This window comes from Dermacentor albipictus, chromosome 9 (assembly GCF_038994185.2).
Source record: "Dermacentor albipictus isolate Rhodes 1998 colony chromosome 9, USDA_Dalb.pri_finalv2, whole genome shotgun sequence".
NCBI classification, from domain to species: domain Eukaryota; kingdom Metazoa; phylum Arthropoda; class Arachnida; order Ixodida; family Ixodidae; genus Dermacentor; species Dermacentor albipictus.
The window spans coordinates 110,452,673-110,479,769 of NC_091829.1; the positions used below are offsets into that span (position 1 = coordinate 110,452,673).

Below are 27,097 nucleotides of genomic sequence, written 5' to 3' on the forward strand. Positions count from 1 at the left end.
TTGCGCCATTAAACCTCAAACATCATCATACTTCTGATGCGCCTGACAACCGCTCCTCCGTGCGATCGCCGTCGCCTCAACGTCGTCGCTCCCCGTCACCCCAGCCTCGCCGCTTTTCCTCGCCAAACCGACGGGCGGAAAACTAGGTCATGCAGCTCTTGCAGGTAGTGCTGCATCACGTTCGTCCTGTCCAAATCCTCCGTTGACGCTCCTCATCAACACGAACCTAATTGAAGTAGACGTAGATGGTTTTCTGTTGACGACATTAATTCATACTGGAGCCCAAGTGTCCATAAGGAGCACTAACCTATTTCGTCGGCTCAGAAAAGTTCTTACTCCTGCCGTCACTCGAGCCGTACGTGCCGCCAGTGGCGCCACTGTTGTCGTCAGAGGCATGTGCACTGCTCGCATAGGAACTGCTGGCCGCCAAGTTCCAGTCCTGTTCACCGGGCGCACCTGTTGCCCTCATGACCTAATCTTCGGGCTCGATTTTCTGACGACGCATTCTGCCCTCATCGACTGTGCCACCGGTACGCTGTGCCTAGAGCTTCCTATTCTTGCACAAGTTCGCCCCGAACAACCGAACACCCTCAGCACTACAGCGTTTGATGGCTTACCTCCAAAAGCTTTAACCTTCGTCGAATTGGCCTCAACGGCAACCGTGCCTGACGGCGACTATGTCGCCGCACCTCTTCGTGATGTCCTCCTGGCTCGCGACACCTCTATGCCACACTCCGTCGTATACCTTTCCGGTAATAGGATGTGTCTCCCCGTTATCAATTTTGGCTTGACGAAGCAAGGGTTTCCTGAATACATAGCGGTGACCACGCTTCGGTCAGTGACGGGCGACCACGTCACTGCTTTTGCAGCCGACGCGTTTCCGGATCCTCCTAATGCCTTGAACCTCAACAGCCCATTACGTCCCATGGTCGCTCCGTACCTCGCACCTGACCAAGCAGCCGCCCTATATTGCCGTTTGCTTTCCTACCGCGACATATTTGACACTCACTATCGACCACTTGGTAAGACGTCCCTTGTTTAACATTGGATAAACACTGGTGATGCTCTTCCGATTCACTGCCGAACTTATCGCGTGTCCACGGCAAAGTGGCAAGTTACTCAGCAGGAAGTAAACAAGATCCTCGCCAGAGGCATTGTTGAGCCCTCGTCGAGTCCTTGGGCGGCGCCGGTCGTGCTCGTCAAAAAGATAGATGGCACGTGGCGTTTCTGCGTTGAATACCGCCACCTGAACCGAATTACTAAAGAGGACGGTTACCCTTTACCACGAATCGACGATGCTCTTGATTGTCTTCACGGTGCCAAATAAATTTCGTCCATCGACCTACGATCTGGTTATTGGCAGATTTCCGTCGATGAGCAAGACCAAGAAAAGACCGCTTTTGTCACTCCAGATGGCCTCTGCCAATTCTAGGTTATGCCTTTCGGTTTATGCAATGCCCCGCCATGTTCGAACACATGATCGACTATTTGCTTAAAGGTTTCAAAAGGTCAACATGCCTTTGTTGCCTCGAGGACATCCTTGTATTTTCTCCTACATTTTAAACACACCTTGAGCACATCGCAGCTATCCTTGACGTCTTCCGCAAGGCTGGGGTCCAAATAAACTCATCGAAGTGCCTCTGCGGGCGCCGACAGATTAGTGCTAGGCCATCTTGTCGGTGCTTCCGGAGTACAACCCGACCCGGAGAAGGTTCGAGTGGTAACGGTTTTTCCTGTACCTCAGTCTGTCAAAGACGTCCAGACTTTTGTGGGGCTCTGTTCTTATATCCGACGGTTCGTGAAAGATTTCGCAGGAATGGCTCGACCACTCACGAAACTTCTGAAGAAAGATGTGCCTTTTACGTGGGGTTACCCTCAGGCTGCCACATTTTCACGCCTTATCACATTTCTTATTAATCCACCGGTTTTCGCCCACTTTGACGCGTCCGCACCTACAGAGGTCCGAACCGATACCAGTGCCTATGGGATTGGCGCCGTCTTATCGCAATGCCAACACGGATACGACCGTTTTATAGCCTATGCTAGCCGGCTTCTGACAACTGCAGAGCGCAACTATTCCATTATCGAGCGCGAATGTCTTGCTCTCGTCTGGACTGTTTCAATGTTCCGCCCATATTTATATGGCAAGCCCTTCTCAGTAATCACAGACCATCATGCAACTCTGTTGACCATCAGGCTCCTATTGGCCGGCTCGCTCGTTGGGCCCTCAGACTACAAGTATATACCTACACAGTGACTTACAAGTCGGGACCCCAACACCAGGAACGCAGATTGCCTTTCTCGCTGCCCAGTCGAAGACGCGACCTCTACATCTGATACTGAAACCGACGCCTGTGTTCTCTCCGTTTTTCCACTGCTCCATGTCGCCGACGAGCAGCGCCGTGACCCGTCCTTGCGTATCATCACTGACCGCCTGGAATCGGCACTTGCCGACAGTTCCCTTTGCTTATTCACACTTGAAGATGGCGTACTCTACCGCCACAATGTTCACCCTGACGGCCCTGCTTTACTCCTCGTGATCCCTTAACACCATCGCTCCTTTGTCCTCCACGAACTTCACGACCTCCCCACTGCCGGTCACCTGGGTGTGTCACGTACCTACGACCGGATCCTCCAACGCTTCTTTTGGCCAGGGCTTGCTCGCTCCGTTCGAAGATACGTAGTTGCGTGTGAGAAATGTCAGCGACGCAAGACACCATTGACGCTCCCTGCTGGCTACCTTCAACCTCTCGACTTCCCGCGGAACCATGCTTTCAGGTTGTTTTAGACTTACTTGGGCCTTTTCCTCTTTCTACCTTTGCGAACACGTGGATCGCTGTGATTACGCCATGCGCTACGCCATCACTCGAGCGCTTCCTACAAGCTGCGCCACAGATGTCGCCGATTTTCTTCTACGCGACGTGATTGTATTACATGGAGGTGCGCGACAACGTCTCACAGACCGTGGCTGGACATTCCTATCAAAATTTATCGCGGACATCCTGCAGTCATGTGCCACGAGGCACAGGCTATCCGCGTTATACCATCCGCGAACAAATGGTCTCACGGAGCGTCTCAATCGCACTCTCACACACATGCTCGCGAAATATGTCTCTTCATTGTGCACTGACTGGGACCTCGCTCTACCGTTTGTCATATTTGCTTATAATTCCTCGCGTAATGACAGAGCCGGTTATTCCCCATTTTTCCTTCTGTTCGGCCGACAATCAGCACTGCCCCTCGACACAACCCTCCCTGTTCACGCGGCACCGACCAGTAAACAGGCACTTGACGCCATCGCTCGCTGTACCCACGCATCGAAAATTGCCCGGGACCACCTTCTGAAATACCAACACAGTCAAAGGCGTTTGTACGACCAGCGACTCCAAGACGTGCACTTGCCGCCTGGTTCCTTGGTGCTTCTGTGGTCTCCGTCGTGTGAGGTCGGCCTGTTAGAAAAACTGCTGTCTCGTTACACAGGCCCATACCGAGTGCTTCGTGCCGTGACTCCCGTCACCTACGATATCGCACCTGGCGCTCGATCTGCTTCCCGGTCCAGTGATATCGTGCACGTTACGCGACTGAAGCAGTATCACCCTCCCAGTGATGACATTTAGACGCTCCGGGACGTCGCTTCTGCCGCCGGGGGATTATGCTACACGCGTGTGATATTTACGTGTTTGAACGAGGCGCGTGGGTGCCATCACTCAAGAGGACGAAGAACAAACTGGGCACGCGGTATGAATCCAACCGGTCAGCGCTCCAACCGCTGTTTCAAATATAACCTGTAAATAGTTGCTCGTCTTACTGACTGGTCCTTCGCGTAACAATAGCATCATGCAATATTATTGACGAGAGCTCTTTGGTTGCTGACGTGGCCGCAAAGATAAAGTATGTCGCGTCTTCTGCTTTTACGCGGCCTTTTTTGCGCACATATGCCTTGTAAGTTCTCGTCGGCTTTGTTGTTCGCTAACTTGTTGGGTGTTCTCACATCAAGTGTAACGATGCACCATGATTATTTTTTGAGGAACACTCGGAATGAACTCAACGAACGGAACAAGTACAACCGTGGTGGGACAGGGCTGGACATTGGGTAACGCCTCGGACCGAGGACCTCATGCTGCCCCTGGTGAGCACGTTTTTAAAAGAATGTTTTATTTAAAGGCTACATCAGCAACTTCACAGCTACTTCTGATAGGTCGATGGTGACATCGGTGAAAAAATTGTTCAAATAACTTTTTCTCGATTTTGGTGTCTTCCACACAGTTTAACTGCCTTGGCAGCTGTAAAACTAGTGCAGATAATAGAAATAATCATACTAATGTAAAGGTAGAGGCGCCATATTGAGTAATAAAATCAGCAAATCGAAGTAACTGGTAAATGCATTCGGAACAAGCATTATATACGTATACTTCAAGCAGCGCACAATTAAATGATTTAAACGGAAGAGATAGGAATATGTCCTCTCTTTATCTGAATCTTCATTAGAGCGGAGAAATCAGAAATTGCCAGCAATCACTTTATTCGAAAAGCGCCTGGGAGTTTCGGTGTGACTTTTTTCAAGAAACAGAGGTTACGGCGCTCTGCTTCTTTACTTTTAACTTCTTTAGCACAATGTTGTGTTCATAAGGGATATGATTCCTAAAGACTGTGTAATGTCATCGCGATCGAAATGCCGCTGCAGCCTCTAAATTTCAGCTCTTCCTGTCTGTTCTGCAAAAGAAACGCCCACTGCAAGAGAAATATAATTAAGTGATAGTCTTTTCCACGAACATATAATATTTTCATTTGTCTGCTCATTCCTAGCGATGAGAAACATGGTGGTGTGAATGAAGCAGTAGTGGCAGCTTGACTGCACGATTCGATGCGTACTTACTAGTTCTCTCTTGTGCGTCATGGATCTTTTCTTACCCAGCCAAGTCCTCATGATGGAGGCGCAGTTGCTACTTTGCTTCAATAATTTGCATTAACTTTCCCGCTATTACCTGATGGACGTAATTTCCGTCACAACCTATCTGTTCATCATTTGATATATGTTTTCTGGCTTTTGAGTGCGCGGGTGACATAGGTCGAAGTGTCGGACAAAGTTCTGTTTACCCAAGTACAGAACGAAAAAAAAACACGTGTTTCGTTTATTCCAAGCTCACTGGCATTGGGAATGTGGGCGCAAAGTGCCTCGAGAGGTCAGTCACGCGGCAATTTCGCGTGTATTCTTAGGCTTCTTTCAGGCTCGGAAAAACACTTTATGTAATACGTATTCAGCAACAAATAGCTCTATCGAGAATCTGTCATGCTGCTGTACAATTTTCTCAATGACACTATCATCAAGTTGTAATATTTGTCAAGCAGCATAAGTTAAGAGCAATTGTGCAATTAGGCGGACTGCATTAAATAATCTGGGCATCTCCAAACGACGGCAAACGACAGTACCTTGGTTTTGTCCAGTTACGTGGTATTTGCATATATTTATATATCGGTGAAAGATAGCTGACACAATTTGTATATTGCTGTCTCAGCTATTCGCGTGCACACAATATGTAAGAACAATGTATGTATAGAATACGTCCTTATTCCGCACACTTATGACAATTACAACCTCGAGGGTGGATTGAATGTCCAAACACCATTTTCATATAATCACTTTTTCTGAATGCTCTGAATATGAGTGCATTCGTTAGCGGAACGCCTATTCTTTATTTTAGGTCGTCTAAAGGGTGTTCCTGCGAAACACACACCTTTCAGAATTTAAGGGTTGTCGTCACTGGCATCCCAAGCTAATGAAAAGCCACGAATGTCTATGCCAGCGGTTTGTGCCAAGTGATTGTTTGAGCGAATCATAAGGTCGCAGTAGACTCCGTACGTCATCGTGCTTCGTCATGTACATGGCTTCGAGGGCTGGGTGCAGTGGAAAGCAGTTTGTTTTCTTTTAGTTTCTTCCCTGCCTTTTGCTTTTCAGCACTGCCTTCGTTGAAGTTGTTACAGCTCGGTGATGTTTTATAGATCACTTGCCATCGTATAATTCTTTCTTAGCGAGTCAGCCAATCATAGTTCTTCAGGCGTACGTTTTTCGGGTGTGGCATCGTGGCCGACAATAATCAGCGCAGTATATCTTCCTCTTTTCCGAGCCGTATAGTTTGAAATAGGCCCTCGCAGGTGCGTGGGGAGCAATCTACAACCAGAAAAATACAACACAGCAATGCAAGTGGAAAGACACTGCATTGTCCGTCTTCTCTACGTCATCCGTTCACATCTAGCTTCGCTCGAATTGTTTCACCTTGGCGTTGATTTGTATATAAACAGAAACACTGAAGAGCGTAGTGTCAGCCTATCAGTTCGGACTGCACTCATAAGGTTGTGTATTATTCCCAGCGGTCGTGTTGCCGGAGGGGTCGAAAGACGAGTTTGGAAGCTTGGACGAAATCACCTACACTCTCCGTACGGCATTGAATCGCAGAGAGTTTAGGAGAAACTTTCAGATGGTGAAATGGAGGTGGACATTCTTTAATTGCAGCACCATCAGCGCTATCCATAGCCTCTTGTGACGCGCTAATGCCCAGACAGCGACAACACGTCGCAAATCTGGCTTCGTTTATGTTGGTGTTTCTGTGCTGGCGCATTGTATAATGCCGCAAGCATGGTTATACATTAACTTGTGGGGTAGTTTTCTAGTTCTCTGACCAATGGATGTATGATGATTTCTACAGGAACAATTGCAATACTCACAACCAACACAACTGTGGTGGGACAGGACCGGACTACCGGCATTATCATGGGCCAAGGAGCTCATGGAGGGATTGGTGAGCGTGTTATCTTCCTTTTTATTGTAGAGGTAACGTCCGCAGCTTCTCACTACTTTCGTGTCGACGACCACGTGGATCAAACGAGTGTTCAAGGAATACGGATACTTGATATAAGAAAAGTGAACAGAGATAATCAGCTGTGAAATTTCCTCCTGTGCACACATTAGACTAAAAGTGCTTCGATAGCGTCTTGTGAGAGTGTGGGCGAGATTCGTGAAAGAAATGGGATGGGGCATAACCTAATAGTGACTTGAAAATGTCTGATTGTACAGAAGCCTTGAAAATTGTGGTCGACGTGATTCTCGTTGACCTTTTCAAATTTCTGAAGTATTAAGGACAGCCTGTTGCACTATGATTTCTTCAGAAACAGTTACGACAAGCACAGAGAGCGCAGCGGCCACAATGAACACAACGGTTGTGAAGGAGGCTGAGACCACAGGTACTATCTCGGGCCAAACAGCTGATGCTACCAGTCGTAAGCACATTTTTGAATTTTTTTTCATGTAGGGGTAAATTATACAGCTCTTTCCAAAAACTCGCGTGTTAACAGTCGTTTCGATTAAATGAGTGTTCGTTGAGTATAATTATTTGTATAAAGAATAACAGCAAACAAAATGGCGCTGGAATTTACTTCCATGCGTGCATGCGTCCCTTCATGTAGTGGTTTAGTGAATTGCCACATTTGTGGTGTATCGTGGATACATGTTCAAATTCCGCGGATCTACCATTCCAGTCAGATCTGTATTAACTTAGTTCACCAACTCTTTTATGAAAAAGCCAGCATTTTTACTCCCGTAATATTTGTCATGATTTTCACCAGGAAATCATAGTGAAGTACAGCTATACAACCAACTATATCTTAAGCGGACGTTTTGTTTTTTTTCAAGTTATTAGAACTAGAGTTTCAGCAGGTGTATCGTATGAGGCAGAATTCTTGCCTATAATTTGCAAACATTTTATTAACTTACCCGTGAGCGTACTGCGCATGACTCAAGAAATGCGGAAGGAACTTGTTTATTCGTAATTGACATTCGTCAGACAACGCATAATACTATTCTGAAATGCAGCAATAGCATATAAATTTACTTCAATTCCGTAAAAATAATTTTCTAAAGCATTCCCGAAAGGAAGGAATGGATGGTAGAACAAAGATATCCGGAAATAGACTGCGATCGATTCACTTTTGACTTTTGGGCATTATATATGTCCCAACAGGTTCAGTTCGCAGAATTGTAATATATTTTTATTGCTCAGTTAAAGGTGTAAACGTCATGTTTTATTTATCGTGAAGGTTGCGAATTTCGTTACAATATGCGAAACAGTTTATCGTTGTTGTACGCGGTTAAACCACGTTTGTCGAGCGCTAGCAAAGCTTTGCTTACTTTGGACAAGGGAGCAGACCTACTCCGCAATCGCCTACTACCGCATCTGCAACTGCACCATAAGACAACGCACGGACTCTGCTCGGCGCTGCAGCAGCAGCGAGCGAATTGACCTTCATGCTGCGTCTCTCTCGAACGCGAACTAAGCATCGACAGCACAGCGCACACGACGAAGCTACCAGCACTCGGTGCACTTTGTCCACATCGCAAATCGCTTTCAAGATAATGAAATCGCCCAAGTGGCGTACGCCGCGCCCACCGGTAGTGGCAGGCTAAATTCGAGTTTGACCTTAGCTCAGTTTGAAGGTCATATTTACGGAACCAGGCGTTTTCTAGGTTTGTACCTGGAGTAGTAGAGCCGTCGCTCTAAAAGTTGGTGGTCTAAATAAAATTTGGCTCCCGGAATTCTATGGCTTGAAGGTATCTCGTCTCATCGCCAAGACTTCTTGCTTTCGTGGTTTGGCGTGTCCCTATTAAACTCAGCATATATGACTAAATTTAATAGATTTTAGCCTTTCCGATGCAACAAATCTTATCAAATTTCGGAAGTGGAAGTCGAGAAAAACGTTTTGTGTTTCCTGCGTAAACACAGGAGCCCTTGAAATGAACAATTCCAACGATTTAAAAGTCTAGCACGACTTGCTTGAGATCAATGCTTGTAGGATGCGCAATCTGTGATTTCTTCCCGCTGCTTTTATAATCGGTACGAGGCTCCGCTTTTCAGGGCCACTCCTAAAGAAGGCAGCGTGGCACATTGATATGTGCGCTTCAATACAATTTTGTGATTGTCGCACATCAACCTTCAGATTACGCACCGGGTAGACTGGCGCGTGTTCAAAGTACACAAAAAGTTTGATAAATAATACGTCAAGCTACATATTCTTCGCTTTGAGGAGACAGTAAGCGGTCTAGTATGACAACGGCATAAACGGTTCTTGCATCAATGTTCAAAGCGCTTGCAACTTCATGCGAACAATAAAGTTTGAGGTGCTACTTGTGTTTGTCACTGACGATGGCTTCGCAAAACAGGTACCTTAACTGCGGTCACTTTGTGGCTTTCCGATGAAGCAGCAAATCATGGAGCAGCAGATGATATTCAACTTAAGATATGCCGACTATCCACAGCCATGCTGAGTTCGTGTATGGAAATTTAGAAAATATATGATCGCAAAAATTGGAGTCTCTCCCCGATTTTTCATTTTGTGAAATCAGTACTGTAGTACTCCTCCGAGTTCTCATGAGGGCGATGGCAACTTTCGTAAAACGTCGACACACAGTAGAGAAAATAAGTAACAGAAATAACCAGTATCTATTACGTATTCGCTGTGGACAGCAACACTGCAAACACAGCGATGGTGATAAAACATAGATAGACACGATGGATCAGCTATCAAACTATATGAATCGAAATAATGAAGTTAAACAGCGTTTACGATAATTGAAACACCTTTACACTACTATTTGATATCAGGTCATGGTATATGATTCTGAGAACGCGTTCTTACGGGCGAAATATTGGGAATCACAATTCTCCATGCGTAACGTCTGCACGTATCGCACTAACAATATAGAGCACTATAGTTTAATGTACCAGTATTCATTCAAAGCTAAATCAGGATGCCGACGCAGTCGCTGTGTCGAAGGTTTCCGGCTTTAAAGCTTGTAGAATAAGGGTGAATCAACATGCAGTGCAATCCTATAATAGACAGCTACGCTCAGATAGTTCATACACAGGCCCTGAAGTGAAAGCGATCACCTCCCTCTGACATTACTAGCTAATCGTGACGGCAGCCATGTTGTTCTAACGCCTGGCATCCAGATCACTTAAGATGGTGAACTGCTGACTAAATTAGGTGCAGCAACCATGGACCAATCTGGCAATAAGTATTATATATCACGTGATTTCAAACAACATGGTGGCATGCATGGGGATTTGCGAAAACTACGCGAAAGCGGTAGACAGCACGGACCATGCTGACAGCGTCGAGTGTAATAAGTGCGATAAAACATCATTCTCGTATGTCGCACCTGCTTTTGCGGCTGTGAATTCCATTAGGAAACCTGTGTAGCGGTTCTTCTATAAACAGGATTTCGGCTTACAAGTGGTTGTAGCAACTTACCTTTTGCCTTAAGTTAGTAGGGCAAGGATCGGTAGATCCCCCAGCCTAGGCCTCCGCGGGCCTGTGCGCTTCAGTAGGGTTGGTCGAGCAAAGCAACCTGGCTCTCCCCGATTCTTGCTCGAAAGACAGTGCTCCCACTGCCTTTCAGATAGGTTTGTCCTTAATAAGAGTCAGTTCATTTCGGGTGGCCTTTGTCTACTCGTTCACGCTATCTGGGTGAGGCATGGCTGCTCCCAACACCACGGACATGTGTCCGGGTAATCCGTTGGCTGGATTTTATTGAGAATTAATAGACTTGGGTACGTGTTTGTGTGGGCGCCAGTCCCCTAGCCTGTCCTAGTTCGAGTTTGAGTTGTGGCGGGCTGAATTTCTGCCTCTTTTTGCGCCTCCAGGATTTCGCGCGGGGTGAGCGGAGGTTCTTTGCGAGTCCCCATCGGCGCTCGTATACTAATTCCACGAGGTGTACCGTCTACCCACTCGTTACCCTCTAAGCCCGCGTGTTTTGGACGCCAGGTGATCGGGTGATATTGCTGCATGTGTGCTCCAAGGATCTTCGCCGTAATTTTCGATACATTCGTCGTCATATATTGACGGCATGCTGACTGCGAGTCCAGTATGACTTGGCCGCCTTGGGTTTTGCATTCGGTATCTCGAGTGGACAACGCTATGGTTGCTGATTCTGCCGTGCTAGCCGATTCTGTTTGTATGGTCGCTGTTATCGTGGTACTTTGATTTCTAGCCACTATAGTGCACTTGTGTTTAGCTATCCTAAGCGTTTGTATAGTACGTGTCCCGGTTGCGTCCGAACTTATTTTGTGAAGCTTTGGCGCAGGTCCCACGTCTGGCCGTATGATATTTTGCACTCATGTTTTTGGGAATTGGAGGTGCTGTGATGGGTTCTCTAACCTATCCGACTAGAGGTGCTTGCCCTGCGCAGTGTTGTGGTCTTAGGGGATGCCCTAGTTTTTGTAGCAAGGCTCTGCATTGTTCAGTTCAGGTTAGGCTTTCTGGCTGCGACAGTATTACTGAGGTTGCCTCTTCAAGTGCGTTGTGTATTCCGAGGTCTTGCAGTTTTTCATTGCTTGTATTGTGTGGTAGACTTAGGGCTGTTTTGTATGCTGTGCGTATAACAGCACTTACCTGCATTGTCTCTTTGTTTGAGCGCTTTTGGAACGGGAGCCCGTAGCTTACACGCTTTATAACGAACGTTTGCCCTAGCCTGGTCGTTTCCTCTTGCGTCAAACCTTTCTTCTTTCTGGTCACTTCGTGGATCATGCTTCCCACGCTTTTCGCCGTTCTTCGTGGATTAGCTACGGTGTGATATGCTGTGCCACTCTCCTGTATCGATACATCCAGTATGCGTAGCTTTGCACCTCTGCTACCAAGCGGTCGTTTAGGATTAGCTAATATGTGGTCGTTGCTGCTTTGTCGTGTATGCGCCTCGGACCCTTAAGAATTCGAACTTTTCTTGTGAACACAGCATCCCTGCTTCTTCAGTGACTCTCTCTACATTTTAGATAGCTCTCTGCAGAGAATCCTGCTCGTTTCCATGTGAGCCTTTATGTGTTCAGATTGTTATATCATAGGCGTAAATCGCATATCCCAGATCCTTCCCTATCCCAGAATAGCGGAATAGTATTCAACCATGGGGGGTTTCTCTGAAGTTTTAAACGGTTCTGATTTAGCCGGTTCCAAGCCTATTGTTGCCGTTCTATTGCGGAGGAAACAGTGTATATATTAGTATACTATCTCTCTGCATCCAATTTTCTCGAATTCTTCGAGAATACGGCTATGGGCTATTGGTTCAAAAGCTTTATTTACGTCCACCGCTCGGATGATCTTGTCACTGCCCTTTCTTGAGTCTAGTGCTTCCTCCTTTAATAGGAGAAATACTTCTTAGGCTGAAACGTGTGGTCGCAATCCAAACATGGAATCCGGGAAAATTAAGCTTGTGATTTTATATGCGGTTGCTTAATCTTGTTTGTATTAACTTCTGAAACAGCTTTCCCGTGCAATAAGTGAGATCGGGAACATATTTGAAAGGTTCCTGCGTTTTACCACTTTGGTGATTAATATTGTCACGCGCTAAGGCAAGAATAAGCAGCAGGATCAGCAGCCAGACATGAAAATGTCAGACACAAGGAGGACGGTTCACCAGCTGGCGCAAGATCCTTGGCTTCGTCGTCTTCAATCACCGTTTTTGCTGGGCACGCAGCGCTGGCTCAAAACACCAGGTGGCATTATTCCCCCTCCCAACGGAGTATCGACTCGATGCTAAACACAAAACGTACATGGAAACTACACAAATTAGGTAAGACAAAAAAAGTGCGGGGGGGGGGGGGTAGGAGCGACGCGCTAGCACACATACGGAAATGCACACGGAAAAATGTGTTCTGTGGTCGGGAACAAAGCAAAAAACGCTTCACAGTTCTTTGGAGGAAGACGCGACGACAGCGAAAAAAAAAGGTTGTTTACTAGTACACTTCACCGTGTAAAATACGGCTTGAGGCGGACCACATGTACAGTCTCTGCGCGTGGTAAACAGCGCTTGGACGATGGCAAGTCTCCATCTGGGATCACTTCATAGTTCACGGCGCTTACACGCCTTAGTACTGTGTATGGTCCGAAGTACTTGCTGAGGAGTTTCTCGCTGAGGCCTCGCCGTCTAATGGGTGTCCAAACCCAAACTTGGTCACCAGGCTCATAGGTCACTTGTCTATGGTGGAGATTGTACCTTATTGCATCGGTACACTGCTGCTGTCTTATGTGCACGCGGGCCAGTTGACGCGCTTCCTCGGCGCGCTGAATGTACTCCTTGACGTCAGGAGCTAACTGGTCAAGCTGGTCGGTATCTTCATATGGCATCATGGCGTCTAGCATACTTTGGACATCTCGACCATAAACGAGGCGGAATGGCGGGAAGCGTGTAGTTTCCTGCGTGGCAGTGTTGTACGCAAACGTTACGTACGGTAGTATTTCGTCCCACGTCTTGTGCTGCACATCCGCGTACATAGCGAGCATGTCTGCCAGTGTTTTGTTTAGTCTTTCTGTCAAGCCGTTAGTCTGAGGGTGGTATGCAGTGGCCTTTCGATGACTCGTGTAGCTCAGCTTGAAGATGTCATCCAGAAGCTTCGCCGTAAATGCCGTCCCTCGGTCAGTGATGATGAATGACGGTGCGCCGTGCCGAAGCACAATGTGATGCATAAAAAACTGGGCAACTTCAGATGCTGTCCCGCGTGGTAGTGCCTTCGTCTCAGCGTAACGCGTCAAGTAGCCAGTTGCGACAATGATCCACTTATTGCCGGAGGAAGACAAGGGAAATGGTCCAAGAAGGTACATTCCAACTTGATCAAACGGCGTACGCGGAGGTGATCGATGACGGGTCTTAACTCAGCGTCCGATCGCTGTTTAGGGCCCGCTGAGGGCTCCCAGAAAGGCGCTGTCGTCTTCCTCGTCAGGATTCGGAGATTTAATAGGTGCCCGTGATAACGTGTCAGCATCTTCATGTTTGCTGCCGGACTTGTACACGATGGTGATGTTGAATTCCTGGAGTCGCAGACTCCAACGTGCCAATCGTCCAGAAGGGTCTCGGAAGTTGGTCAACCAGCACAAAGCGTGATGGTCGGTCACAACTTTAAATGGCCGCCCGTAGAGATACGGCCTAAACTTTGTGGTAGCCCAAATAACCGCGAGGCACTCCTTCTCTGTGGTGGAATAATTGGACCCTGCGCGTGACAGAGTGCGGCTCGCGTAGGCTATAACTCGTTCAGTGCCATCTTGTCGTTGCACCAGGATAGCTCCGAGACCGATATTGCTGGCGTCAGTGCGTACTTCTGTGTCGGCATCCTCATCAAAATGACCGAGCACGGGAGGAGAAGACAAGCCACGTCGTAGCTCCGCAAAGGCGGTCTGTTGTGCATCAGTCCAGAGGAATGGCGTGTCGTCACGCGTAAGGCGAAATAGCGGATCTGCAATCTTCCAAAAATTTTCAATGAAGCGTCGATAATATGCACACAAGCCCAAAAATCGTCTCACACTTTTCTTATCGGTTGGAGCGGGAAAAGCTGCTACGGCAGCAGTCTTCTCTGGATCAGGCCGAACACCTGCCGCGCTTACGACGTGACCAAGGAACTTCAGTTCCTCGTAACCGAAATGGCATTTCTCTGGCTTTAGTGTAAGGTCAGCCGATCGAATGGCTTCGAGTACATTCCGAAGGCGTCGAAGGTGCTCGTCAAAAGTTTCCGAAAAGACAACGACATCATCGAGATAGACGAGGCAGCTTTTCCATTTGAGGTCAGCGAGAACGGTATCCATCATTCGCTGAAATGTGGCTGGAGCGGAACAGAGCCCGAAAGGGAGTACTCTAAATTCGTAAAGGCCGTCCGGAGTTACGAAAGCAGTTTTCTCGCGGTCACGCTCATCTACTTCAATTTGCCAGTAGCCGCTTTTCAGATCGATAGAGGAGAAATACTTCGCGTGCCTCAGCCTGTCCAGAGAATCGTCGACACGAGGCAACGGGTACACGTCTTTCTTTGTGACGTGATTTAGCTTCCGGTAGTCTACACAAAATCGAAGCGTGCCATCTTTCTTTTTAACAAGAACGACTGGCGATGACCAGGGACTGCATGAAGGCTGGATTACGCCGTCTTGAAGCATTTCCTTCACCTGCGTTTGAATAGCATGTCGTTCGGTCGGGGAAACACGATAAGGCTGTTGCCGTATGGGGGGCACGTCGTCATAGGTGATGATACGGTGTTTCGTAATCGATGTTTGACGTACCTTCGACGACCGTGCAAAGCAAGAGTGGAACTCAAGCAACAGCTCGCGCAGGCGTTGTCTGTTCTCTTCAGGAAGCGTTGGACTAATGTCGACGTTGCGTAGAGGTGCGTCAGCAATGCCGATTGCCTCGGAAACAAAACACTCAGTGACATCGGCGATCGGGTCGGCGTAGGCGATGACAGTACCGGGGAAAAGGTGCCGGTGTTCGTAGCTGAAGTTGGTGACAAGAACCTCACAGTGGCCGTCGTGGAGATCGACAAGGCTTCTTGCTACGCAAACACCAGGAGAAAGCAGGAGAGACCGATTGCTTTCTACGACTGCTTCACCGTGTATGAGCTTGTCACATGCCACTTGAACCACAACACTTGCACGCGGTGGTAACGTGACAGCGTCATCGATGACACGTAGAGATGCTCGAGGGTGGATGGTGTTGGTCGTCGCTGTGGCGCTTTTTGTCGAGAAAGTGACGAGGCGTTGTCGAATGTTGATTATAGCGCCGTGCTCCCTGAGAAAGTCCATGCCGATGATTAGGTCTCGAGAACACTGAGGGAGAACGCTCAAACTGGCAACAAACGTAGAGCCGCGAATCTGTATTCGTGCCGTGCACATGCCGAGTGGTGTGACGATGTGCCCGCCAGCTGTACGAACTGGCGTTTGATTCCAAGGCGTGGTCACTTTCTTCAGAAGGGTGGCCAGTCTTTCGCTGATTATAGAATAATCCGACCCAGTGTCCACTAAAGCGCTCAATTCACGACCGTCAAGCAGTACAGGAATGTCCAAGGAAATTCTTTTTCTGCAATCAGCAGGTACTGTCGTCGTCGATGTATCGTCGGTCCGCGTACGCGTCAGTGGGGGTCCTTGAGCACGTCCAGACTGAGCGGCCTCGCCCCCAAAGGTCGCTGTGGTTAGTTTTCCCGTCGTGGGCTGGGCGACCGACCCTGCACCACGCTTGCATACGTACGGCGAGTCGGAGAAAACCGCCGCGGCGAAGGGGAGCGTGACTGGTGTCGAGCTGATGGAGATCCGCGCTGCTGGGCAACGTATTCTTCGATTTCAGGGGGACGCTGGCCGAACCTAGGTCGCGGCGAGTTCGCTGAGAATCCGCGTAGTCCGAGCTCTCGATAGGAGCACTGTCGGTAGACATGCCCAGCTTCGCCACAGTGAAAGCAAAGGGGACGGCGATCAGGTGCCCGCCACACGTCTGATTTCCTCGGGGCCTGTCGGTGGTCCTGGTAATACGAGGCAGCTTGGACGGGCTCGAGCATGGCCGGGCGCGCGGCGCGAAGCGGGGAGGGAGGTGGGGCAGGTTGCCTCAAAGCTTGCGAATATGACATATGTGGGCTGTCATGTCTTAGCGGTCGAGCTTCTGTATTGAAGGGTGGTTCTTTTAGCGCATGCTGAACTTCGTCACGGAGAACGCTGGACAAGGAGCTGAGCGCGGCTGTGAAGGTACCGACAGTTTCTGGAGTTCTTCGCGGATCACGGAACGAATGAGCTCTCGAAAGAAATCGACGTGACCCCCGAGAGCTCCGAAGAAGTCCGTAGGTGAGGCAGTGTTCACTTGACGGTCGTATGATGGTGTCCGCTGGCGAAGAGTCTGCTCCATGGTGATGGCCTCGGAAAGAAATTCTGACACAGTCTTGGGAGGACTGCGCACGAGACCGCCGAACAGCTGCTCTTTCACTCCGCGCATCAAGTACCGCACCTTCTTTTCTTCCGACATGCTGGGGTCGGCTCGTCGAAAGAGACGCGTCATGTCCTCGACGTACATTGCGACACTCTCGTTCGGCATTTGGATGCGGGACTGGAGATCACCCTCATCTCGCTCTCGGCGATCAGGGCTCGCATATGTCTCAAGAATCCGCCTTTTGAATTCTGCCCATGAAGTTAAGGCATCTGCACGGTTCTCGTACCATACACGTGCGCCATCGTTAAGGCTGAAATAGACATTTTTCAGCTTGTCTGCGTCATCCCACTTGTTGAACGCGGCAACACGTTCATAGTGCAACATCCAATCTTCAACGTCCTCATGTATGGCGCCGTGTAAGGGATTCGGCGTTCGCGGATTGAGTAGCATACAATGAATCGGCGTTGTGCCTTCCATACCGGTTGGGGTGGTCGGAGCTGCCATTTTCTCTGGGAGGAGTCCAAACTCAGGGGCTTGTCCACGGATCCTTCTGCTGGCGCGGTGTACAGGCGTAACCACCGGTACGGGGCTGGAGCTCCTGCTGCCCGGAGGGGTTTGGTGCATAGATTAGATTACCCCGCACCTCCACCAGTTTGTCACGCGCTAAGGCAAGAATAAGCAGCAGGATCAGCAGCCAGACACGAAAATGTCAGACACAAGGAGGACGGTTCACCAGCTGGCGCAAGATCCTTGACTTCGTCGTCTTCAATCACCGTTTTTTCTGGGCACGCAGCGCTGGCTCAAAACACCAGGTGGCAATATGATGATTGCCTTTTTCCACTCTTGTGGGATCTAACCTCCCTCCATCCAGACGTAGTCGTTTAAAAATTTGGTGACCTGGGTGAGGGTATTACGATTCGGGTTGCGGATCATTGCATTAGTGATTCGATTGGTTCCGGCGTGCGTGTTTTTCTTAAACGATTGGGCTGCTGCGTAGACTTCTGCTACCTTATGGGTTTGTCTAGTACCGGGTTTAATGGCCTTTCGTAGTTGGTTTTTCCGTGCGGTTGTTTCGCGGGAGCCCAAAGGTAGATTTCTTAAAAATTTTCGGCTTGATGAGTCTTTGCTCCCGTGAATGTGCTCTCTAACAGTTTAGCGGTCTGTTCGTGGCTGTTTTCTCAGTTGTGGGGTCCATTGTGCTACGAAGGATTACCCACGTCTTCTTCGTATGTACGTTCCCTGCACCGTGTCGCAGAATTGCCTCCAGTCGTTATGTCATAATGTTTGAGCATACTGAATCGCTTCCTGCGCTAGGTCTGCGATGCGCATTTTTAGCCTTCTGTTCTTTCTTTGTCTTTTCCATCTCTTAGACTGCGTCGAGAGTTCCATATGTGTAAGAGATGTCCGTCTACTGCCGATGTTTCTGTTGTGATTGTTATCTTTTTCGTTGTTTTACCACGCGTTGCCCGAATGCTTACGGCCCAGGATGTCGTGTTTTCCTCTCCTAGGGGTCGGTCCTGATGTGTTCAAAGGCTGTTCAGTCCGCTATCATGGTGGGAACCCGTCGCCCTTTTTAATTTCGGTAAGTTTAGTGCTAATCTTATTATGTTAGGAATGATGCCTAAATTTTCTTCCGTGTTGGTCCCCTTGACTCCGCTCGGGTCATTGGTGAACGTTAAATCTGTTGTCTTGTACCTTGCTACGCTATTGTTCATACGAGTGGACATTCCTGGGATTGTTATTAATTCTAGGCGGTTATTCTAGATTCTGATTCTAATTCTTATTCTAATTATTCTAATTCTAGATTGTCATTAATTCTAGTTCTCTTGGTTCCAGTAGTGCCTTCCTTTGCGTGTGTCGTTCGGGTGATCCCAGTTACAGCGTGGTGCATCGATGTCCCCTAGTATTGGGATTTCGTCACCCACAAAGCTTCATCCGTTGTAAAATCCGCGAGGCAGCTGAAGTCTACCTGGTTCCTCCTGTGCGGCTGTATACGTTCGTTATAATTGTTTTTGCTTTCTGTCTTTTGTTTGGCCATATCGTGATTACCTGGTGTTGTATGTTGCAGTCCGCCATGTGCTAACACACAGCGCAGCATCCTTCCCGGCAAAAGCAGCGATTTCCTGGAAAGCGGGGTTCCAATGGGTATTTTACTGACAATTTCTTTGATGCATGTAACGTCTGACGCGATTGGTGCCGATTCTATGTATTGTATAGGAACTGCGTGTTTGAACTGTGTTTGTTTTTCAGTGGGCGGCTGCTCCATTGCCACACTTCCTGGTTGTTGGGTAATATGTTTCCGTGACAAGCCATGATTAGTGCCTTCACTCTCCGTCGCCTCTAGCTCTAGAATGGGGGGTTGGAGCCCACGGACTGTTCCAGTGCCCTCGCGGGCGGCTGCTTTTGTGTATTGGATCAATTCTTGTACCTGCCGCATCGGTGTACGTATGTGTGTGAGCATGAGCTGGATAGGTTATTTCGGCAAGCTGTTTACTATTGTCGGTTGATTCCGGCTGTTCCGGTGTTTTAAAGCGATAGCGCTTAGGGCCCGTGGCGTAGAAATGCCTGTGTCGGCGTCTTTCGTAGGACGTCGTTTAGCGAAATAACACTCCGGACCACAACCACGCAGGCACTCCGCGTCGCGCAGAGGCGTCACTGAACTAATTGAATACTTCAAAGTAAAATGCGTCAGAAAAATCGCCAAGTACGACTTGAACACAACATAAATAGATAATAGACTCGGTTTCTGATTTGAGTATACGAGAAAACAGAATTCTGTTACGCGGAAACTCAAATACATAGGCCCTTTCCAGCGTTTCTGCCATTTATAGAGTGGCGCGGCCCGCTCGGTTCCTTGTAACACCACCATCCAGATGGCGCTGGCCTCCGCTCATCAAGGCAGGGAAAAAAATAAGAGGCCTGTGTTTACTGGGAAGCGTGAGAAGCAGTCAAGGATCTTTGAATGCCATCGCGCTACACTCTAATAGGCGAAGCTTAAACGCCCTTCACAATTTTTTTGTTATTGATCTCGTCGCGGCCAAGTCTGCTTTTTGAGATTGTTTGCGAGCGGTCAAGTCCTGCTTAATCTGGGCCAGGATACCTACTAGGAGGTGGTTTCCCTCAATTGTTCTTTAATATTCTCTATTTTGAGTAATTAGTTTGGCATTGCTAGATACGACCTGAGCCCAGCTTGCCTCGAGCAGTGCCACCAATGTTGTTTGGCCAGCAACTCCCTTGGACTCCCTTAGTTTACTTTGTAGTATCGGCATAGAGCAGTATAGGGTGGGGTCTTGGTGTTCTTTCCAAGCTCTTGGAAGAGAGAGAGAATAAACATTTTTATTAGGTGAAGCAGCTAGGGAGAGGCGTCCTCAGTCCAAAATGCCTTGAGCTCGGGCCGCGTCCTGGGCCCTCGCAATCAGCCGTTGCTGATCCTCGAGGTCGGAGCTGGTCAAGGCTCTCTCCCAAAGCTCGTTAGTGGGGTAAGGGTTCGGATGATTTAATGGCGCCACTCTGCAACCTCCTACTATGTGCCTGAGGGACCCGGGCTCTGCGCAGAAGCGGCATTGCGGAGAGAATTTTGTAGGGTCTATGAGGTGATTCCTGGTTGGGTGGGGGAATGTATTGACCTGTAGAGCCCGGAGGAATCGCTCCTGCTCTCTAGGTAGTGACTTGTGTGGGGGTGCATATGTTCTGCGGGTTAGCTTGTAGTGTTGTGTGATGTCTTGGTAAGAGACTAGAGGGTGCATGCGCTCGGGTTCAGATTCCTCGGCGTCGGCTCGGTGGGTCAGATCTCGAGCCACGTGGTTGGCGACCTCGTTGCCAGGAATGCCTTGATGAGCTGGCGCCCAGATGATCATGACTGATCTCGTTGGCGGCTTTTGATTGATGATCCGGAGTGTAGTGGCATAAATTCTGCCGCTAGCAAAGTTGCGGCACGCCTGTTGGGAGTCGGTCACTATGACTTCAACCTCTGTTTGGGAGAGAGCGAGGGCTATGGCCGCTTCCTCGGCTTGGAGGGGATTGTTTCGTGTGAGCGAAATGCTGCTCCGATGTTCTGTGTTGACGACTACGGTGGCTGTTGTGGCTGCGCGTCTGGAGTAAGAAGCCGCGTCAGTGTAGGCTGTAGAGGGTAAAGTTCCGTATCGCTTGTGTATGGCCAGGGCGCGGGCCTCCCTTCGCTCTGCGTGGTGCACTGGGTGCATGTTGCGAGGCAGAGGAGGTACGGTGATTTTTCTCCGGATGGCATGGGGTAAGCTCACAGTCTGAGGCGTCGGATGGCTCATAGGGGCAGAGAGCCCCAGGCGTAAGAGAATGGACCTCCCTGCTTCCGTAATCGCCAGCCTTGTTCGCTGACTGGATAAATGTGCCTCGATCAGCTCCTCGGCCGTGTTGTGCACACCTAGTCGTAGTAGGCGTTCTGTGGACGTACTGATTGGCAGACCCATCGCCTGCTTATATGCCTTTCTAATCATTGTGTTGATTTTCTTGAGTTCCGTCTCGTTGAGTAGTGCGTACGGAATAGCGTAAGTTATTCGAGACACGACGAAGGCTTGGACAAGCCGAAGCGTGTCCGCCTCCCCCATGCCTCTTGTCTTGGTTGTTATTCGCCGGATCATGTGCGTAACTTGGGCTGTTGTAGTCTTAAGCTTTTGAATTAATATTGTATTGGTGCGATCCGACTGGAAAACCATTCCCAATATCTTTACGCTCCGAGACGGAACGATGGTGTGTCCCTCCAGCTGTATGTTGATAGTGGGCGAGTCGCATCTGTGCTTCTTTCGCGGTGAGACCAGGAGTAGCTCCGACTTTTGGGGGGCGCAGCTGAGCCCGCATGACTTAGCATAGTCGCTCACCACGTCTGCAGCTTCCTGCAAGCGGTTCTCCATTTCCCCGATGGACCCTGTGGACGACCAGATGGTAATGTCGTCAGCATATAGGCCATGCCGGATCCCTGGGATGTTATCGAGGAGTGGCGGTAGGCCTATTAGGGCGATATTGAAAAGGAGAGGGGATAACACTGCGCCCTGTGGTGTGCCGCGCCCGCCCAGTAGGAAGGGGTTTGTGGCTTTGTCCCCGACCTTTAGGATGGCTTTTCTATCTGAGAGGAAATCTCTGATATAGGAGTACGTCCTGGCCCCACAGCCCAGCGCGTTTAGCCTCTGTAAGATTGCTGTGTGCTTGACGTTATCGAACGCCCCTTTAAGATCTAAGGCGAGGATAGCCGTGGGGGAGTTGCGTGTCGCTGGTACAATCACCTCCTCTTTCAGCTGAAGTAGGATGTCTTGAGTTGAGAGGTGTGGACGGAATCCTATCATCGTTGTTGGAAGTTTCCCCGAGTCCTCCAGGAATGGTTGTAACCGATTGAGAACGATGTGCTCTAGGAGCTTTCCTACACACGAAGTGAGGGAGATCGGTCGTAGGTTCCCAATGGCTGGTGGCTTGCCTGGCTTCGGTATCAGACGAACCTCGGCTATTTTCCAGTCCTCGGGAAGGTTTCCTTTCCTCCATACTTCATTAAGATGAGCGGTAAGCTCTAGTAGCGAGGGGCTGTCAAGATTTACGAGTGCCTTATTGGTAATTTGGTCCATTCCCGGGGCTGTGTGGCGTCTCAAGCCCATTATCGCCGCTGTTACCTCATGTAGATGAATGTCCTCATCTAGGAGCTCGTTAGGGGTGCCGGTGTAGGGTGGCAGAGGCTCCGATGGCTGTGTGGAGAAGTACTGGGCTTTGAGAGCCAAAAGGAGGTCCGCCTCATTTCCAGGAAATTGGTGAATTACTCGGGCCATATTGTGGTGGGATTCCGTTTTGCTGCTGGCCGGGTTGATTAAATACCTCAATAACTTCCACCTCTTGGAAGTACTCAGTCTTCCTCTCAAGCTGTCGCAGAGGGATAGCCAATTCTCTCGGCATAGTGTGGTAGCGTATTCCGCAGCCTCTTGTGTGAGTAGTGCTATTCGCCTCTTGAGCTTGCGATTTAATCTTTGCCTTTTCCAACGCTTCAGCAGGCTACGCCGGGCTTCCCACATGTGGAGCAAGCGAGCGTCGATGCTTGGAGTGGTGGTGGATGTTTCAAGCATTTTGGTGTGCGCCTTCACATCCTTCTGAAGCTGAGTGATCCAGTCCTTAATTGACTGAAGCTGTTGGCTCTGTTCGTTCGCAGCTCTTTCTTCTCTTATCTCCCGCAGCTTGGTCCAATCCGTGAGGCGAGCCGTGCCTATCCTGGCTTTGTATTCGAGCCCATGGAGAGTGGTGGCTAGCAGCGCGTGGTCGCTGCCTAGGTACTCCTCCAGATTGGTCCAGCAAGCTTGGGGGATATTTCTGGTGAGGGTTAAGTCGGGGTTCGTGTCTCTTTGAACACTTGTGCCGAGCCTCGTGCTATTCTTTGGATCGGTGACGAGTGTGAGATCCATGTCCTCAATAACTTTGTGAAGCATGTTTCCCCTGGGGTTGGTGTACGTATAACCCCAGAGGGGGTGGGCTGCATTGAAGTCGCCCACAATTAGAAGCGGATGGTTGCGTGCTGCGTGCGTGGCTTGCTCTAAAACCAGTTTGAGGACCGATGGCGCGCTTTTCGGCCGACAGTAGACATTTAGAACAAACACGGGACTCTTCTTCTTTGTTGCCTGTGGGATAATTTCGAGCAGAATGGCAAGCGGGTCGGATTGCTGGAGATGGTGTTGAACGGCCACTAGCTTCTTACTGACCAGGGTGTGAAGGCTGCTGCCTGTATCGGTGCCATAAGTGACGTATCCGGGTAGGCGGACGTGTGTGTTCGTTTCTTGCAGTGCGATGATTTCGGGTGGTCTTGTTGATGTAGCGATGTATTGTATCAGTGATCCATACTTGTTCTTGTAGCCCCGGCAATTCCACTGCCACACCGCGGTTTCGCCTGAGGAGCCCCCGCGCTTACTGCATATATGTTGAGGCGGAGCCATCTTGGTTATCAAGGGGTGGTGATGCGTGCACAAGATGGGGTTCTGGGGAGCCCAGAGAATCTGGCAATTCTGGTAGGGTCTGATGAGCTGTTTTCTTGGGGCGCCGGCTCTGACTAGCTTCCAGTGCTAGTATGCGTTCCTCTAGCCTCATGATGCGTTCCGCCAACTGAGTGTTAGAGTGTTGTTGTTGAGTTGCGTATTGTTGTTGTGCCGCTGACTGTTGTATAGCTGTGAGTTGTTGCTGCATGGTAGCTTGTAGGGATGTCTGAAGGCTCTGAATAGCTTTTGCTACTACCTCTTCTACCTTCTGGAGAGTGGCATATTGGACGGGTATGACTCCCTGCGGTGCAGTGGGCTGCGCGGTTGCTCGTTGCGGTGTCGGGTTTGAAGTGACTTTTTGAGCTGGCTGTTCTTCCCGTTTCCGCTTCTCCGGGGGTGGGGTTGAAGTGTTTTGTGTATGGGTAGTGCTATTTCTTCCAAGTAATTCATCTTTAAGTGCTACGAATTCTGCGTGTACGCTAGTGATTTCTGATTTGAGTTTTGCGTTTTCTTCAGTGAGACGCCTAATCTGGGCATGTGCCTGTGCCAGCTCTGTGTCAACAGGGGGGGGACGAGCTTTGGGAGAAACAACCTGTGGCCAGCTCACCTGCTGCGTGACCTGCGCTGCTCCCTTGCTTCCCCTCCTGCCGCTTGCGGAACGACCACGGCTCGAGGTCCTGCCATGGGATGGCGTCCGTCGTCGCGATGAGGTCCTACGCCTGGAACCGGAACGCGGCCTGGAACTGCTCCTCCCCTGGACAGCTCCGCGTCGTTTCGGGGACCGCGACTTGCGGGATGCTGAGTGCTCGCCACGCGGCCTCGGAGACGAGGAGCCTGCTCTCGGGGTCTGCTGCGGTTTCCGGCGGTTGACGGGCGGCAGGAACCTGTTGGGGCAGGCTTTCGCTGCTGTCGGGTGATCCCCGCCGCACAGAGAGCACCGAGGGTGGCACTCGTGCTGCTCCGTTGCTAGCGAAGTGCCGCACTCTCTGCACTTGGGTGTGGCGGGGGGCCGCGGGCAGACGTCCTCCCTGTGGCCTGTCTCGTTGCAGGTTCGGCAATGTGGCACGGTTCTCTTGTAGAGGTAGCACCGCAGAAGAAGGCCGGAAAATTCGATGTAATATGGCACTGTTTTTCCCAAGAATGTGATCACCATGGTGGTTGTGTTTCCCAGTCTTCTACATGTTAGCGCCTCGTATCCGGGAGATTCAATGCGTTTAAGTAACATTTCGGGCGTGGTGTCGTGATCGATGTTGTGTATTACCCCTTTGCAAGAGTTATCGGGGGAAATTCCGTATGATGCAATATCATATGTTATTGCATCAATTGTAATTTTTTGCATCTTGCTTAGTGCCGAGGCCGTAGCTTCTGAGGCAGTGCTCAGAACAAGGATGTTTTGGTCTTCGTCGATGCGTACTTTGAATCCGGTGGAGCCGATTTGCAGCTTTGCGGCATTTGTGATGGCGTCCACCAACTTCCCTGGGCTCACCTTGTTGAGCTGCAGGCCGTTCCGTGGACGAACCGCCAACTTGTAATCATCGGCAGGAAGGGGGGGTTGTCGGGGCTTGCGCATCGCCGGTCGGCTGTGGCGGAGAACGGGCGTCGGTGGCGTTCGGGAAAGTTGGGGCGTGGTCGAGCGTGTCTGCAGCCGACGGCGACGGGCACGACTGGTAACATTGATCCAAGGCTCATTGTCTTCTTTGTTCTCCTCAGCGGCCGGAAGAAGTCCTTGGGATTCGCGAATTTCCATGTCCTCGTCCTCCGGGGCCCCGGTAGACGATTGGTGGGCTTTGTCGGCGTCGGCATTGAGCAGCGCGTTCGCCATCTGCAGCGGTGCGGCGGCCGAAGCCTTTGCTAGGCCTCGCCACTAGCGAAGTAGGTTTAGCGGGGCGGCCCCGCTTCGAAACTTGATGTGGCCGTAAAATGCAAAATATAGCACTTACACCCTCAAGTTTGGTGTTGACGTGCTCGGGCTGACTTCAGGCACACGATGATTACGTAGAATCTGGATGCGGAGGTGATTTCGCCGAAAATGTAGCTTCTGCGCGGAGCAGATGTGGAGCCCATCCGACCCGTCGCCACACTTCGTCGTCTTCCTCTCTTGGAATATGTCTCTTGATCTGGAGCAGGATCTTGATCTGGACCTGGACTGGCCATCTGGATCGTGCCTTTCCTCTTTTTTTCAGAAGTTCTGGGTTATCGCTGTAGTGCGCTTCTTCGTCATCGGAAGCGAACCATCTTAGACAGTTGGTGTAGGTTAATTACCGAGGCGCTGTCGCCTCCTGGTTTGTTTAGGATTGTTCTAGGTGTAGCAGTGTGCTGGCTTTACTCGTTTTCTGCAGCTGCGGTCTCCAGTTATGTGTTCTGCACCTGTGGTGCACCGCGAGCTGCAGTCGTGTCCTTCCGTTGGTTCTTTGGTGCCGCTGATTTTGAAGACTAAGTTCTGGTTGCAGGGCATGTTGCCTCCATGTCCGACTTCCTGGGATATTTTACACACTTGTACCGTCTTTCGGTACGGGTAAGAAGCGAGTTTGCCCCCTCTGATAATTGTACACGAATCGGGGGACAAAATTTCTCTAGCAGGTGATAAGCGCACTTTTAGAGTGTCCTAGCATTCTGGCTTCGATAAGTTTGACGTTTTGCTAGTGGACGGATATTTCTCTCGATGCTATGGAGTGGAGTGTGCGATGGCACTCTATGGATGGCCCTTCGTAGTGTCCCATCGCCTCTTGCAACGTACGCGTTTACAGCGTGTGCCCTACCGTTTGCCACCACAGATGTGAGTTTGCGCACTTGCTCCGCCGAGTCTTGGCCGGGCGTCGACACTATCGTAACGTCTGAGCCGGGTTTGAGGCCTAGCAAGAACTGCTCGCCTGCGACTTTATTTTGGGAGGCCTTGATGTGCGCGTCGGCTAGTTTGGGGCTTGTCAGGGTCCGTATAGCAAGACCCTAGTGCGGGCGTATAATCACATTGAAGTCGTCGGGCCGCAGCGGCGGTACTTTCTGAAGTTTTCTGTATCTACGGTGAGATTTTGATTCTTTTTTTTTTCTTTTCGTTTAGGAGGGCCGTTCTTTGGCGGTTGTTGGCGTTCCCTCGCTTGCTGCTTTCTTTGGCGGAGAGTGAGCACCACCCTCCGGGTCTCGTCGTCGTCTTCCACGGCGTGCGCTGTCGCACGGTTGCGCCGCTCGGAGCCGTTGCCCATATTGGCCGGATTTTGACGTGATTGAGACTCGGAAATATCCATGCGTCCATCTGTGGTCGATTCACAACTAGTAGAGGCAGGCGGCGCGCTGTTTTCTGCTCCAGGCTCCGGTGTATTGGCCGCCATCTGCTTCGGCGCCGTTTATGTGTCGTGCACGATCGCCGGCGTCGTCGGCGAAACCACCACCGCTGTCCTTCACTCCTCGGTAGACTTAG

At 50.0% G+C, this 27,097-nt stretch overlaps 1 protein-coding gene across 2 annotated transcripts in view; it reads left to right on the forward strand.

Moving 5' to 3' along the window:
- The window catches only part of LOC135897495 (lactosylceramide 4-alpha-galactosyltransferase-like), a 72,288-nt gene that overhangs the window by 26,686 nt on the left and 18,505 nt on the right, over positions 1-27,097 (forward strand). The window contains exons 3-5 of one of the 2 annotated variants that reach the window (XM_065426131.2): positions 4,028-4,129; positions 6,705-6,797; positions 7,165-7,275. In XM_065426131.2, coding sequence (XP_065282203.2) covers positions 4,028-4,129; positions 6,705-6,797; positions 7,165-7,275 — 306 coding nt within the window. The remainder of the gene's footprint in view (positions 1-4,027; positions 4,130-6,704; positions 6,798-7,164; positions 7,276-27,097) is intronic. The other variant, XM_070525236.1, reaches the window with a different exon arrangement.